This window comes from Podospora bellae-mahoneyi, chromosome 4 (genome assembly GCF_035222275.1).
Source record: "Podospora bellae-mahoneyi strain CBS 112042 chromosome 4, whole genome shotgun sequence".
Classification (NCBI taxonomy): domain Eukaryota; kingdom Fungi; phylum Ascomycota; class Sordariomycetes; order Sordariales; family Podosporaceae; genus Podospora; species Podospora bellae-mahoneyi.
In genome coordinates, this window is record NC_085883.1 from 1,400,087 (window position 1) to 1,413,412 (window position 13,326).

Below are 13,326 nucleotides of genomic sequence, written 5' to 3' on the forward strand. Positions count from 1 at the left end.
GCAGACACACAAACCCCCCACCACGAAGTGAGATGAGGCCTTTTCAGTGCTGCTTCTGTCCGTCCACTCAGACGATCGGGTAGTCCACAACAGCCTTCGGTATACCTACCTCAAATCAAAAAGTTGATCCGGAATGGAAGCGTGTGTGGTGGAGTGGGGGTGAAAAAGGTGAAATCGCCAATCCCAAAGGGGGGCGGCCGTGACACTATGCCCGTTACGGCAGCTCAAAGTAACGACTAATCGCCCAACGGCCGAGGCCAGCGCGATAACACAATGTGATACAGGCGGGTACCTGCCCAATACAGGGGTCCGAACCGCCGCACGGCGTCTTCATGCTCCTCAATCAGGAAGCCCATCCCGTGCGGCATAACCGGCTGTTCAGGTTTCAGTCTAAGCACCTACCTACCTTTACCAGATGGTGAATCTGGAGAAGCTGTCCATTGTCTTGTATGAGGGATGGGGTCTCACGATGGGGTCTAGCCTACTGGATGGCGTCAGTTCAACCCCAGCTGGCCATGAGTAACGAGGTAGCCGTAGAGTATTAAAAGGAATCCAGCGAGACATCAACTACCGAGTCCTTCCTTCCTTCTCAGTTTTGAGTACCCCCAGTCCTGACTCCCCCTTGGTGTTCCATCCTCCCAAGACACCATCACGAAAAGCCAAGATGAAGACTCAAGCGCTCCTGGCCCTGCTGGCCGCCTCCATCTGCTCTGTGGCTGCCGTGCCCTCCCCCCAGGACGCGGCCAACAGAAAGGCCGGCCTCCGTCTGATCAAGACTTCCCCCAAGGGTGCCCCTAAGTGGATCTCTGAGGAGGAAAAAATCGTTCAGTATGCGGCGCACGAGATCGGTTTCGTTGATATCACCGATATCACAGTAAGTACTATGCCACTGTCACTCACCCCTTTTCCAGCTTGCAGCAAGGAATGATTGACCAATTCTTTCAGGATTCCCAAGTCCTCAGGGCTCTGTCTGCCGATGAGGATGAGGATGTCTTCCAAGCCCGGGCCGTCACCTACCCTACTGCCGTGAGCAAGCAGGCCCAGGCCAATCCCCTCATCAACCTCGTCTCCACTACCCAACCCCAAAGCTGGATGACGACCCTCACCAACTATCACAACCGTTACTACAGGGCCACCTACGGCACCCAGGCCGGTACTTGGCTCTACAACACCCTCGTCAGCCTCGTCGCTGTCAACCCAGCCATCACCGTCACCAGGTTTACCCACTCCTTCAACCAGCCCTCCATCATCGTCAAGATTCCCGGAAACTCCACTGACCTTGTCATCGTTTCCGCTCACTATGATTCCACCGCCGGCTCGACCACTGCACGTGCTCCCGGCGCTGATGACAACGCCTCTGGTGTTGTCGTCCTCATGGAGGCGCTCCGTGTCCTGGCCAACAACAAATTTAAGGGCAAGGACACCCTCGAGTTCCACTTCTACGGCGGTGAGGAGGGTGGTCTCCTTGGCTCTGCTGCTGTCTTTGCCAACTACAAGTCCACCGGCAAGACCGTCCTCGCGGTTGTGAACCAGGACATGGCCGGCTACTCCCCCAGCGGGAAGATCTCCATCTACACCGACTACGTTGACAGCGCTCTGACTGCGTACGTCCGTGTGGTCGCTACCGCTTACACTGGCACTACTACCGCCGATAAGTGCGGCTACGGATGCTCCGACCACGCTTCAGCCCGCTCCAACGGTTTCCGTATGTTCCCCCCCTTTATCACTTTTATCCCCCTTTTGGGCTTTCCTGGTGTGTTGAATCAGTACTAACACGGATGTAAACAGCCGCCGCCTACGTTTGCGATGAAGTTATGAAGACTGCCACTCCTTACATTCACACCGCCAACGATGCCCTCTCCACCATCATGTGGCCCGCCATCCTCCGCCACACCAAGTTCACCGTTGCCTTCCTCGTCGAGGCTTCATACTTGTAAGGATGCAATAATAATCTAGCGGTGGTCTCAAATGGGCACTTCCTGCACAACAGACCATCATTCTCTGTTCATATTAGTGTTCGCTTTGAGAACAAACATTGTACATAGACGCAATAGCCAAAAACACACATGTTCAAACTTGATTCCTGCTTTGGCGTTTCCCGATTTTCAATCCCTCCAGAGTCCCCCATCAATTGGACTTCCCCTTCTCCTTGGGCCTTGATCATCGTCTTCATCCTCCCCGCCAGCCAATAGGTGCTCTGACGAGACACTTGGGTCGTGTCCCCCAAATAGCACATCCATATCTTCCAGAGCGCGCCCTTTCGTTTCTGGAAAGAAGATGTAAATGATGGGAACTGATACTAGGTTGATGACCATGAAAAAGAAGTAGATCTTGGAGCCGAGAGCCGCGATTCCAATGGGCCATATCTGGGTGACGATGATGGAGCCTATGGCGCCGCACGAAGCGGCCAAGCTGAGGCCCCGTGCTCGGACGGCGGTTGGGAAAATCTAGGTAAGTTAGGTAGTTAAGGTTAGTCCGAGTCATGTTCTAGTGAATATATGTGCTTTGTTCATGGGTAAGTAAATATCTTACCTCGGAACCATACACCCAAGCAGCTGGACCAAATCCCATTGAGTATCCCAATGAGTAGATGAAAACAAAGACCACACAGGCATAATCTGCTGCAGTGTTGGAGTTATTTGGATAAATCAAAGGCAAAGTGCCGTTGATCTGGCAGTGTAGTCAGTACGGTCTGGCCCTCGTAAACAGAGTTAGAGTACTTACCAGCAAGGAGAACGCCATAATAACAGCTCCAATGACAAGTGTCAGCCTTCGTCCAACTCTATCAATAATAAACATCTCCAGCACATTGCACCCAATCTTAAGGGTGCTTTCAATCCCCCCTGCGAGTAGAGACACTCGATGGCTCAAGCCTAGAGTTCTAAAGAGAGCAGGAAGGTAGTATTTCATAGCCGTAGCACCGCACATCTGCGCCAGGAACTGCAAAAGTGCCGATCGCCACATGCGAGCAAAGAGACTTCTGTCGGCAAACAGAGATGTCCAAACAAGGCCAGTGACTCTGAAAGAAGCTACAGAGCGTTCGATCTCGTCAAGTTCGTCGTATATTTCATCGGATGTGTAATACCCTTCGCGGTAGTACTGAAGCGTGGTGAAGGCCTCATCAATCTTTCCATGCTCTACGAGCCACCGAGGTCTAATCAAGAAGTTGAGTTTCAACGGTAGGCGAGTAGCGACCAAGGGATATATATGACTTACGACTCATGCATGAACGGCAGGCCAACTAAGAAGAAGAAAGCCGGGACAAAAGACACGGAGAGAGAATAACGCCATGCCACCTGGAGACCTCGTTCGCTATCCCAAAATGTCATCCCATAACCAACCCTGGAATTTGGTTAGGCTAGCTTTGTCAGAAAAAGGGGCGGTAGACATACCAAAACCCAGAGGCAAGCCCTGCGATGAATCCGATATGATTCATCACAACAAACCTGCCACGATGCTTGGATGGCGCAATCTCGCTTTGATAAACGGACAGTCAGCCACCCAGTCAGTCCATCACTTCTAACCACACTGTCACACAACATACCTTTGGTACAAGGGAACGCTAGTTGAAATTACCCCGGTGCCTACTCCTGCAATAATTCTCCCAACAATCACCATCCCCAAAGCCTGTGCAGCTGATCCCGTGGCGCCGACCTGAAGCGCCTGACCAATACAGGTCACCCCCATCCCCACAAAGGCAGCATGGCGCCGGCCAAGCTTGTCTGCTACCGGATGAGCAAAGAAAAGGTAGCTGGTGAAAGTGCCGAGGTAGTAGATGGCCGTGATGAGCCCGCTCAGAGAGGCATCTGGTCTGTGGAGTGTCTTTTTGAAACCGGGGTGGACGAGTACCGAGGCGAGGACGCCAACATTATATCTACATTGGAGTATGTAAGTCCAGGGTTACCAGTGGGGAACTGTGATGAGATTTGAAAAAAAGTATGTCGCTTACCCCCAGATAAACGACCCCAGTGCAAGAAACAAACAAAACGAATATAGCCGCCGTGAGGCTTTTGTAAAGCGTGTTCCTCCCATTTGCATAAAAGGATCATGCGGCCATCGAATATCTCGAAGCACTTGGTGTGAGACCGAGACCTGAAGAAGTCTTGTTGGAATTGCGGTGTGAATGAGGACACAGAGGTCCCAGGCCCCGCTCGCTCGGCACATGGCACATGGCACATGGGGACAACGTGGGTTGGTGGTGCTTGCCCTATTTGGAGAGAATTGTGACGGCACTTGGCTGCAGTGAAACACTACTTGAAAACCAGCCAATAGTTTTTGTTTATTTCTTGTAGCTCCCCAGCAAATCCGAATTTGTAATAGTAATGAATATCAAGGTGGTCGTCTATAAACCTTTCCCTGGGATTCCAGAGCGACTCTCTCTATTTCAAAATATGGTCTTTTGATGACTCGTAGCCAATGTTACCTGACAACTTGGTCCCCCTTCTTCTCCAAGATGACCTACCCCACGCCAAGTATGAATCCGGGGCAATACACGCCGACACCATGACCAATTCGCTCAGCTAGGCCAAGTCCTAGTCCAAATAAAAAGAAAGGGATAGCCAGCCCATATATATTCTTTGTACATACAGCAAGTTCTTTAACAACGTCTGTTTCACATCTAAAGCAGAAGTCCATCCTATCCACCCTCCCCAATCCTCTAGGTATACATACACCTAAAGTTGCTCAATCTTGGACGTAAAGTCAGCATTCTTGGCCTGGGTACCGAGAGAAAACACGGGGTGGCCCAAGCTGTCGTGAATACCAAAGGTGGATGAAGGGTCCTCCGGCGTGTCGACGGGGTAGTCACCATAGGCGAAAGCGAGTGTGCTGTCATACTCGGGATCTAACTCAGTGAAGCCAATGTCTTCATCACCCCATCTCGAACAGCCCGTGCAAACAGCCGTGATTTGAAAGTGAGTGGCGTTGACATGGGTGCCGGTCTTGACGATTTTGTATTCGGCGTTGGGATACTCGGGAGGGCTGTAGTAACCACTGTAGGAAATGAATGTTAGCATCAATGGCCAGACTGTTGCTGCCGAGCCACCGAAGGGGACACGAACTAGGCGATCCTGGACGAAAGAACGACGTCGTTGCCGTTGGGCCAAACGATAGTTAAGGGATTATAGGTCATGTGGCCACCCCAGGCGAACCCAGCCCAGCCAACATCGATGGGCGCCTCAACCTGCAATACAGTGTCGAAGATCTTGTCACCCTCCGGGATGTCCTCTGGGATAGCCACACGCCAGGAGATGCCGCGAGCACTGGTGTAAGAAGAGAATTTCAAGCCGGTGTCCGGATCCTCATAGGCAACCGAGTCGGGCTCAAAGGCGAACTGTCTAGGAACCGGGGCCGCTAGAAGAAAAAGATATGTCAATATACAAGTTGGCAGCACGGGACCGTGGGATTCCATACTAAGACCTAAGAACGCAGCAGCGCGAGCAGCAACTTCAGAGAAGAGCATTTTGACTGATGGTGGCACAAGACAAAATAAGACGAAACGAAGCAGGGGATGGGTCTACCAGCATGGTATCCGGGGAGGACACTTTTATAAGAAGGCCCCTACCAAGGGCGTTCATCCGGGAGCTACATTCCTTGCACCCTAGAGCGTCATCCAATAATTCCGCACATGTAATGTGTATTGGCAATATAAGCGCCGCGTGGTTGAGCTTGGTGATCCGGGCCGTCACTACGCTCCAGAAGACACGCACCGTATCCAGGGGTCACTTTCATACCAAGTGGTCATCACTCTTCGGTCGATTCCGGTTGGTCCGTTGCTGGCGTGGTTCTCCGGAAGCTCGTGGTGAAGAAACGCCCATTCTGGTGGTCTGATGCCACCTTAATAAACCAAACAGGAACTTGGTGATGCAAGGAAGGACCTGGAAAACACTTGGTTCCCACCAGCCAGCGACGATCAAAAGTCGTTGATTGGAAGGATAAAGCGAGGTGATCTATGAGATAGATGAAATGGTCGTTGATGCGGGGTGCGGTGGAATATGAAGCGGAACTAGACGGAGGGACAAGATTGGACGGTTGGCTGGGGACAAGCATTGAGCAGGAAACGAGATGGTGAGAAAGGCTGATATGGCCCATGGAGGCAGAACGACAACCTTCTTTAGCCTAATCGTAGCGCAACCTCAACTTGTCCGAATAGATGAGTTCCTGCGGGGATGCAAGGGCCCGTCATGGCCAGGCCTTTGCTTACTTTTCGAGTGAAGGACAACTTCTTGAAAGTTAAGCCTTGTTCGCTGACAACAAAGGTTGGTCGAAGGGGAGGCAAAGGACAAGTCAAATCCAAGATCTCTCCGGATCAATAGTCGAAACCAGGACTCTCGACCCATTAAGCACAGGCTTTTTTTTTTCTACCAGAGAATCTGGTATGAGTTAAATGGTCGATTAAAATACGGAGCAGAGTCTGAATGTGATGGTCTCCGTCGAATTAATTGTACGGGCAGGAAAGTCAACGGATGTCTGTAGGTTACGGGGTGGGTGCTTATGCCAAGGGGTGTGCCTGTCCTCATCTGGTTCCGATGCTTGACGAGGGCTCATCCAAAATCCTGGGATCTACTCATTTAAAACACAAGCCTCTCATTTTTCCCATGCTTCAAGAGAGAGGTGTGCCAAACGATCCGAGATGTCTTCGACCCATGCTGAGAAGCTTGGGCCACCCAATTCAGGGTTCCCCACGCTGAGCTTTCCCCGCATGTTCAGGGTTGTGCCTGCAGTTTGCACATCTCCACTCCAAAATGCCCCTCTTTCTGTGACGGCATTGATCAGCAGCAGATCGAGAGCAAGCCACAATGTTGATTATGCACCAAGATCGGCACTGATAAGATGCTCTCCCATCAATGATCTCTAGTTCGGCACCACAATCGACATCGACAACATATCCCTCCCCCCTCCCCATATCCATGTCGACGCATGTTGAATTCGTAATGTTGCAATGTACAACCCCTCTTGCATCACCCGCCCTGCGCCATGGATAAGGGCTGAACTTGTGCACCCCACCTTCTCAACGGCCATGACCCGCTCGTCGCCGCACACGAATTGAAAGCCTCACATTCCAGTCCACGACAATCCCGCGGCCCCGCCTCACCTTACCTCCAAACCACCGCTTGACATATTCGGTGACACCACCACAAGTCACCGCCAACCTCCAGCCAACCATGGCACCCCCCAAACCTCACCCTCCCATCTCTACCACCCTGCCCCCACTCCTCCTCGGCACCGCAACCTTCAACCACCAATATGTCTCGGACCCCCTAGCCATGCCCTACCGCGACATCGTCTCCCGCGCCATCTCCCTCGGCGTCAAAGCCTTCGACACATCCCCCTACTACGGCCCTTCCGAAGTCCTCCTCGGCACCGCCCTCGACAGCCTCATGAACCCCACCGCCTCGGCCTCCAACCCCCTCCCCATCCCCCTCGAGCGCGAGTCCATCTTCCTCGTCACAAAAGCAGGGAGGATAGCTGGCGACGAATTCGACTACTCCCCCACCTGGATCAGATACTCCATCCTGCGAAGTCTTCAGCGCCTGCACACCGAGTACCTCGACCTCGTGTATATGCACGACGTCGAATTTGTCTCCCCAGATGAGGTCCTAGCAGCGGTGAAGGAGCTCCGGAGGTTACGAGACGAGGAAGGGCTGGTTCGGTACGTGGGCATCAGCGGGTTTCCAGCCCATGTGTTGGCCAGCTTGGCCGAGATGATTCTGGAAAAGACCGGGGAGCCGTTGGATGCGGTGCTGAGCTATGGCCACTTTACGGTGCAGAATCGCAAGTTGGCGCTGCCTTGGGTGGCCGGGGAGACGAGACCAGAAGAGTCATCCTCATCGCCGTTGGCGAGGCTAAAGAGGGCTGGTGTCGAGGTGGTGTTGAATGCGAGCATGCTGGGCATGGGCTTGCTCACCAACCGGGGCATCCCCCCTGATGAGAGGAGCGAGGCCTCTCCGCTGGCGAAGTGGCATCCTTCACTTCCTGAGCTCCGGGTGGCGTGTAAGGAGTTGGCGGGGATTACTGGCACAGCTGGCGAGCGTTTGGAGTCGGTGGCGATTCGGTGGTCGTTGCAGGAGTGGGCGCGCATAGGGGCTGCTGCTGGCGTTGGTGTGCAGGTCCCATCAACTGCTTCCGGCAACGATACCGCCACAGTGGGTGCTACCGTGTGCGGTGTATCGTCCATTAGCGAGCTTGAAGAGACAGTCGCGGAGTGGAAGGGGGTTCTGTCCAGTCTCGGCCATGCCGTTGACGGGAAGATCGATCCTGCATATGGTAAAGAACGGCAGGACAAGGTACTGCGACTGGTTCAACACCAGCTGTGGCCAGCGCTTGGTAGATGGATGGATTATGCTTGGGAAAGTCCCGGTCCTGGCTATGTCAACACTCGTCCGGAGGAAGACAAAGGTCGGGTACCGTCTGATTCTATAATGATTGCATACCAGCAACGCCTGGCCGCCAGGTCAACCAGAGATGCACAGCCGAAGTAGTAAAATCTGATCAGTCTCTTCTTCACCATTGCATCCAGCGAAACCTGGTACATTGGTGGTCTCCTAAAAGGACCTTGTCATTGCTCGTCTACCTGCCGCATGAGAATACAATGCTTCCAAAAAATGTGAATCCTAGACGAAAACAGCCCCTAAAAGATCAGGTGCTCCAGACTCCATTCCATCACTGACGCCCACTTCCAGTCTGATGCCATAGCAAAAAATGAAAATCCATTCTTTGTGAATGGAAGTTCGCTGACATTGCGAAACGTAACGCGAGAAAAGGTACAAAGAGGGGGCTAAAAGGGGGCAAACGATGGGTGGGAGAGAAGACGGTGTATGCACAAAAGAAACCCAACACACAGTGTCGCCTCTTCTTCATCTCCCGTTGATGTGTTCTAGGAACCTGCGTCAGCTGCCTCTGGTCGCAGGAGGCCACACCGAATCAGACCGCATAACTATTGCGTGAGTTGGTGAGTGCGCTCCACAGTCGTTGTCTGGTAGCCAAGTTGCTTCGAATCCTCGCCAATCTCGACTGCGGGAGTGTCGGGTGTAACCATCACCTTAGGTGGAAGCGACGGATCCGAAGTGCTGGGCGCTTCTAGGTGCAGTAGCTCCCTCTCGATTTCTTCCCCAGTTTGCTTCTGAGCAGCTTCATTCTGTGCTGCCTTGGCCAACAAGTTTCCTCCGGCTTGTTCTGTTGTAGTCGCCTTTTGTTGGGGCTCTTCCAAGCGTTTGCTCTTCTCTAACTCGATTTGACTCAGTCGCCTTCCGGCGTTCTCGCCCTCTAGACTGACCCCGACCACTTCCGCTAGACTTCTGAAGGTGAGCAAGGGCTCAGCGCTGGCGCTAGGATCACGGTCCCTCTCTTGGCACTCGCCTTCCTCGGTGGCAGAACGACTTTCAAGACTGAGACCGCTTCCGCGCGGATCTTGAGCGGTGGATGGCGATGTAAAGCTGCTAGGTTGGCTGTCAAGGATAGAGGAAGAGATTGAGGAGGCACTGCTCATTTGTCTGAGGTGTGATGGGCCTGCAGGTTGGTGAGTCGCCAGGACTGGTCGGGAGGCAGCGGTGGCGGAAGAACCATCAGAAGTGATGGGTGTATTGCGGTCTACCGCCTTGCCCTTGTCCTTGGTGTTATCATCAGCTGCTGAACCTGACGCAGCTGCAGCAGTCGTTGCCAGCGCATTTGTGACGCTGGCCTCCACACGAAGGTTGCTAGAAGCACTGTTTCCTCGCTTCCTCTCCATGCTCAGACTACTTGCGCTTGCTTGGCTGTTTCCTGTACCGTCATCATAGAGCCCGCCACCCACCTGTGTTGGCTTATTCTCCTCTTTTGTTTTTTGCTTGGCCTTCTCAAGCTCTTCTTTCCGTTTCCGCTCCTCTTCTTCGGCGAGCGACAAACGGATAGCCTCCATGACCATAATCTCCTCGAGCTCTTCAGCGCGCATGCGTGGAGAGACAACGATGCTGGATGTGCCGCCACGATTACCCCGCTGACCTGAGGAGTCGGCATCACCCGCAGGCGTTGCAGAGCCGCTGTCGCCATTGTCTCCCTCGCCGTTATTCTGCCCCCCTGAGGGAGCTCCCGTCGATCCCGAACCGCCCGTGTTTCTTCGCCCAAAACGACTCCGAAACGCCCGACTCTCAGTATTCCCCATCATGAATGCCGCAGTGTGCAAAGCGGTGGCAGCAGCAGCTCGTCTTGCTTGATGAGCACGCGCAGCTTGGAGTTTGGTTGCCCATTCTGGTCGGATACGGTCTGTCAAGATAACATTTGGGTTGGTTGCAGAGAGAGATTGAGTCCGTCGGCGGCCCCCGCCAGCAGCCCCCGCGGGGGGCGACAGAGAAGCCGAGTTTACGGAGCTGCTGGACGACATGGCGGTGCTCATGGATGACAGAGCTGCGGGAGCGATAGAATATGCCAGGCCCCGTCTGAAAGGTGGCGGATCGTATGTTACACCGAAATCTGGTTGAGTACAATAGGGGCAGCAGGCGGGCTCTGATACCAACATCCCGGCCGCCTCTTCAGGGTTGTGGTTTGGGTCGTTCTCGTTATGCCCCTCGGGAAAATGCGGATCAGGTCGCTTAATCTGAACGAAGCACTCACTGCAGATAGCCTGTCCACAACACCGCGTCTGGTTGAGATATGGCGGGTAGGTCAGAAAACAGATCGGACACTCGGTGGCATTCTTGTACAGGAACACCTCGATGGGTTGTCCATTGACAAATGGGTCATTGGAAATGTTGATTTCGCGGGGCACAATCTCAGTCGTCGAGCCATTTCGAGAGTTCCCGCCGAGCACGGCGGCGAGAGCTTTGCCACGCGGTCTAAAAGGGGAGCTCGTTCTAGCGGGCTGGCTGGAGATGGGAGAAGGAAGTGCAGAGCCTGGGTTAGACATGCTGTGTTCCGACGTTGTAGACTGTGTACGGCCAGCGATCGGAACCATGAGGCTGTTTATATTCCGGGAGCCTTCCGTATGGTCGTTTGCTGACAGAGGACGGGGAATCAGCTCGTCAGGCGGTACTTCATCGGCAGCTGGAATCGGCAGGCCGCGTGCTGCGGCAATAATTTGAGGTTCTGTCCATTGGTCATCAAGATCGTTCAAACCCCGCCAGAAAGGGGCGATTCTTCTTTCGATCTAAAGGCATGTCAGTGCTGCTCACAACAGGGACTTGAAAGCCGTATTCTTACCTGCAATTGCCGAACAATCTGCTTGTTGAAGTCTTCGACACCAACGTATGTTCCCATGGTAACGAGAAATCCACCATCGACGTTCTCCTCCTTCATGCTCCGCTCTCTTTCCGCCAACCGCTGGACTCTTTCCCTCTCCAGTCTGCGGGCTTCCCGTTCTTGTTTTGTCTCTCTGCGCTCATGATGATGCTCGCTATGGGAGCTCGAGCCTCCCACCAGGCCTAGGACACCCAAATCACCGCGGCTCAGCCGATTCCGCCGTCCTGGCGACCTGTCTGCATGTAAGGAACTGGTGGCACCCGGCTGAGAGGCGCCGTGGTGGCTGCGGTGGCTTCCATCACCGCCGCGCGACTCCTTCGTGCTGGCGTTTCCCATGTTGCAGTGGTTGAGGCCTTAGGCCGTCATGCGTATTGGCCGTCTCCCGGTCGTCGCTGGCTGTTTGTCGTAATCTCGCTACGTTGCTTGTAACAACCACGGCTGGCGTTTCTGCAGAGGAGAGCGTCTGGCTGGAAATTGTGCCTGGAGATGGTCGGCAGCAGTTCGATGGTGGGGAGTTGTAGACGGATTGTGTTCTGGAGGTCAAATGGCAGTGACGTCGACAAGTCCAAATGATAGGCGCGGACGCTGATGGGGTAAAGCAGGATCTGGGGGACCTGCGCACATCGACAAGCGGAAACAGGGCGATGGTTCGGGACAAGATCGGCGGAAGGGAGGTATAGATAGTTTGATATTGTAGTGTTCAAAAATGCAAGGGAACGTAACTAATTGCGCGAGCAGAGATGAGGTTGACTGTTGTTGTTGCTTTGCTTGGGCCGGATATGGCGGAGGCGGGACGGAAGTTGGCGGTCGGTTGATGGATTCAGTGGGGGAGCACACCCTGACATGACACGTCCCTATTGTGTATCTTGAAGCCTACTGCGAGGCTGAGATATGCGCCGATGAACGGTGGCCTGTCCGGTGGGATGTGGAAGTAGTTACACGATACTCGGGACGCATAGAACGGGCCCCGATGCCAGACAGTCGGCGAAAACAAGTATCCGTATTATTGGCGAGGCCGGCGATGGCAAGATGACAGGATGGCTGTGATGCTGGGGAATCGATGCCAAGCAATGCCTTCTCCAAAGTCAGGCGGGTGGCCCATGCACCAAAGCGGGAGGTGTCTGAGCACGAGCCACATCCCTCCTTTTATCACCGTTTGCTTTGCGGCCGCCACATTCCGGTATCTCATCAAAGAGCCTCTCAAGAGATTTGATGTGCGACTGTGAGCATTTTCCAGAGTTTATTTAATCTTGTTTAACAGCCACGAGTACATTCATTGGGTCGGTAGGTGTTTCAGCGCGAGTTTGGCTGGCCTCATGATGGCTGCCTCATCTCAAGCACAGCGTGAAAGCTGGTGTTATTCTTGAATTATCTTACATACTTGTCGAGAAAACGCCGGATAAGTTTCTCCATGTAACCATATAGAAGCACTGAGTTCCAGGTGAACCCCTTTCCGTCAATATTGTGGATGCTTCAGTCGTACAATCATCAAGCTGGACCTTGTTGCGTAATCTGCACTGAGATTAAAACCAAGTCAGAGAGGTTATTTTGACTCCGGTGGCGGATAATAAAAAACTTTGAAGGGTATAAACTACGAAATGAATGTAAACTGCACTTCAAATATGTTAGGACGGCCTTGAAGCTATTGGCACGTTCTCAAAGATGATGTCCAAGGTCAACTCAACTATGTTGAAGTTTTCGATCAGCCTGCCAGGGCGAATGCAAGCTCTAGAGCTTTTCGAGTGTGTTTTACTCTTCTCCAGTCATGAAGAGCCGACTGCTGCCCAGAGGGTTTTCACCTTGTGAGTAAAGCATACCGGGTACGGACTCCAGAGCCATGTATATGCATCAAGAGGCAGTTAAAAGGGCCCAGCAGAAGTCAAACACCCCGTTCGATGTTTTGGAAATAGGTAATATCCGGCAAGTATTTAGAGCGCATTTGCTGTCTATAATTCAAGGCCTCACTATCATGTTTCTAGATGTTCTTGCTATCTCTCTGGCACTTGAATTCAGTAGCAGTTTCTATTATTCTCATTATCTATTGTTCTCTCTATCTATTATTCTCTCTATCTATTATTCTCTCTATCTATTATTCTCTCTATCTATTATTCTCTC

General features: G+C 53.0%; 5 protein-coding genes across 5 annotated transcripts; 2 read left to right on the forward strand and 3 right to left on the reverse strand.

The window, feature by feature from the left end:
- Positions 1–664: 664 nt before the first annotated feature.
- Positions 665–2,087, forward strand: QC761_409740 (uncharacterized protein; the record flags this gene model as incomplete). The annotated part of the gene is made up of 3 exons (XM_062879249.1): positions 665–874; positions 946–1,705; positions 1,789–2,087. The coding sequence occupies 3 exons, from the start codon at positions 665–667 to the stop codon at positions 1,935–1,937; spliced, it is 1,119 nt and encodes a 372-aa protein (XP_062732099.1). The 3' UTR covers positions 1,938–2,087.
- Positions 1,976–4,164, reverse strand: QC761_409750 (uncharacterized protein; the record flags this gene model as incomplete). The annotated part of the gene is made up of 7 exons (XM_062879250.1): positions 1,976–2,447; positions 2,533–2,670; positions 2,725–3,154; positions 3,217–3,342; positions 3,393–3,476; positions 3,536–3,874; positions 3,950–4,164. The coding sequence occupies 7 exons, from the start codon at positions 4,162–4,164 to the stop codon at positions 2,106–2,108; spliced, it is 1,674 nt and encodes a 557-aa protein (XP_062732100.1). The 3' UTR covers positions 1,976–2,105.
- Positions 4,165–4,544: 380 nt separating this feature from the next.
- QC761_409760 (uncharacterized protein) lies at positions 4,545–5,461 on the reverse strand (the record flags this gene model as incomplete). Its single annotated transcript, XM_062879251.1, has 3 exons — positions 4,545–4,992; positions 5,061–5,352; positions 5,413–5,461. The coding sequence occupies 3 exons, from the start codon at positions 5,459–5,461 to the stop codon at positions 4,674–4,676; spliced, it is 660 nt and encodes a 219-aa protein (XP_062732101.1). The 3' UTR covers positions 4,545–4,673.
- A 1,702-nt stretch (positions 5,462–7,163) lies between these two features.
- On the forward strand, positions 7,164–8,480 carry QC761_409770 (uncharacterized protein; the record flags this gene model as incomplete). Its single annotated transcript, XM_062879252.1, has 1 exon — positions 7,164–8,480. The coding sequence occupies one exon, from the start codon at positions 7,164–7,166 to the stop codon at positions 8,478–8,480; it is 1,317 nt and encodes a 438-aa protein (XP_062732102.1).
- Positions 8,481–8,935: 455 nt separating this feature from the next.
- SIP5 (SNF1-interacting protein) lies at positions 8,936–12,271 on the reverse strand (the record flags this gene model as incomplete). The annotated part of the gene is made up of 2 exons (XM_062879253.1): positions 11,173–12,271; positions 8,936–11,119 (listed from the first exon to the last, which is right to left on the reverse strand). Exons 1-2 carry the CDS (start codon positions 11,545–11,547, stop codon positions 8,936–8,938), a joined length of 2,559 nt encoding a protein of 852 aa, XP_062732103.1. The 5' UTR covers positions 11,548–12,271.
- Between the last annotated feature and the right edge of the window lie 1,055 nt (positions 12,272–13,326).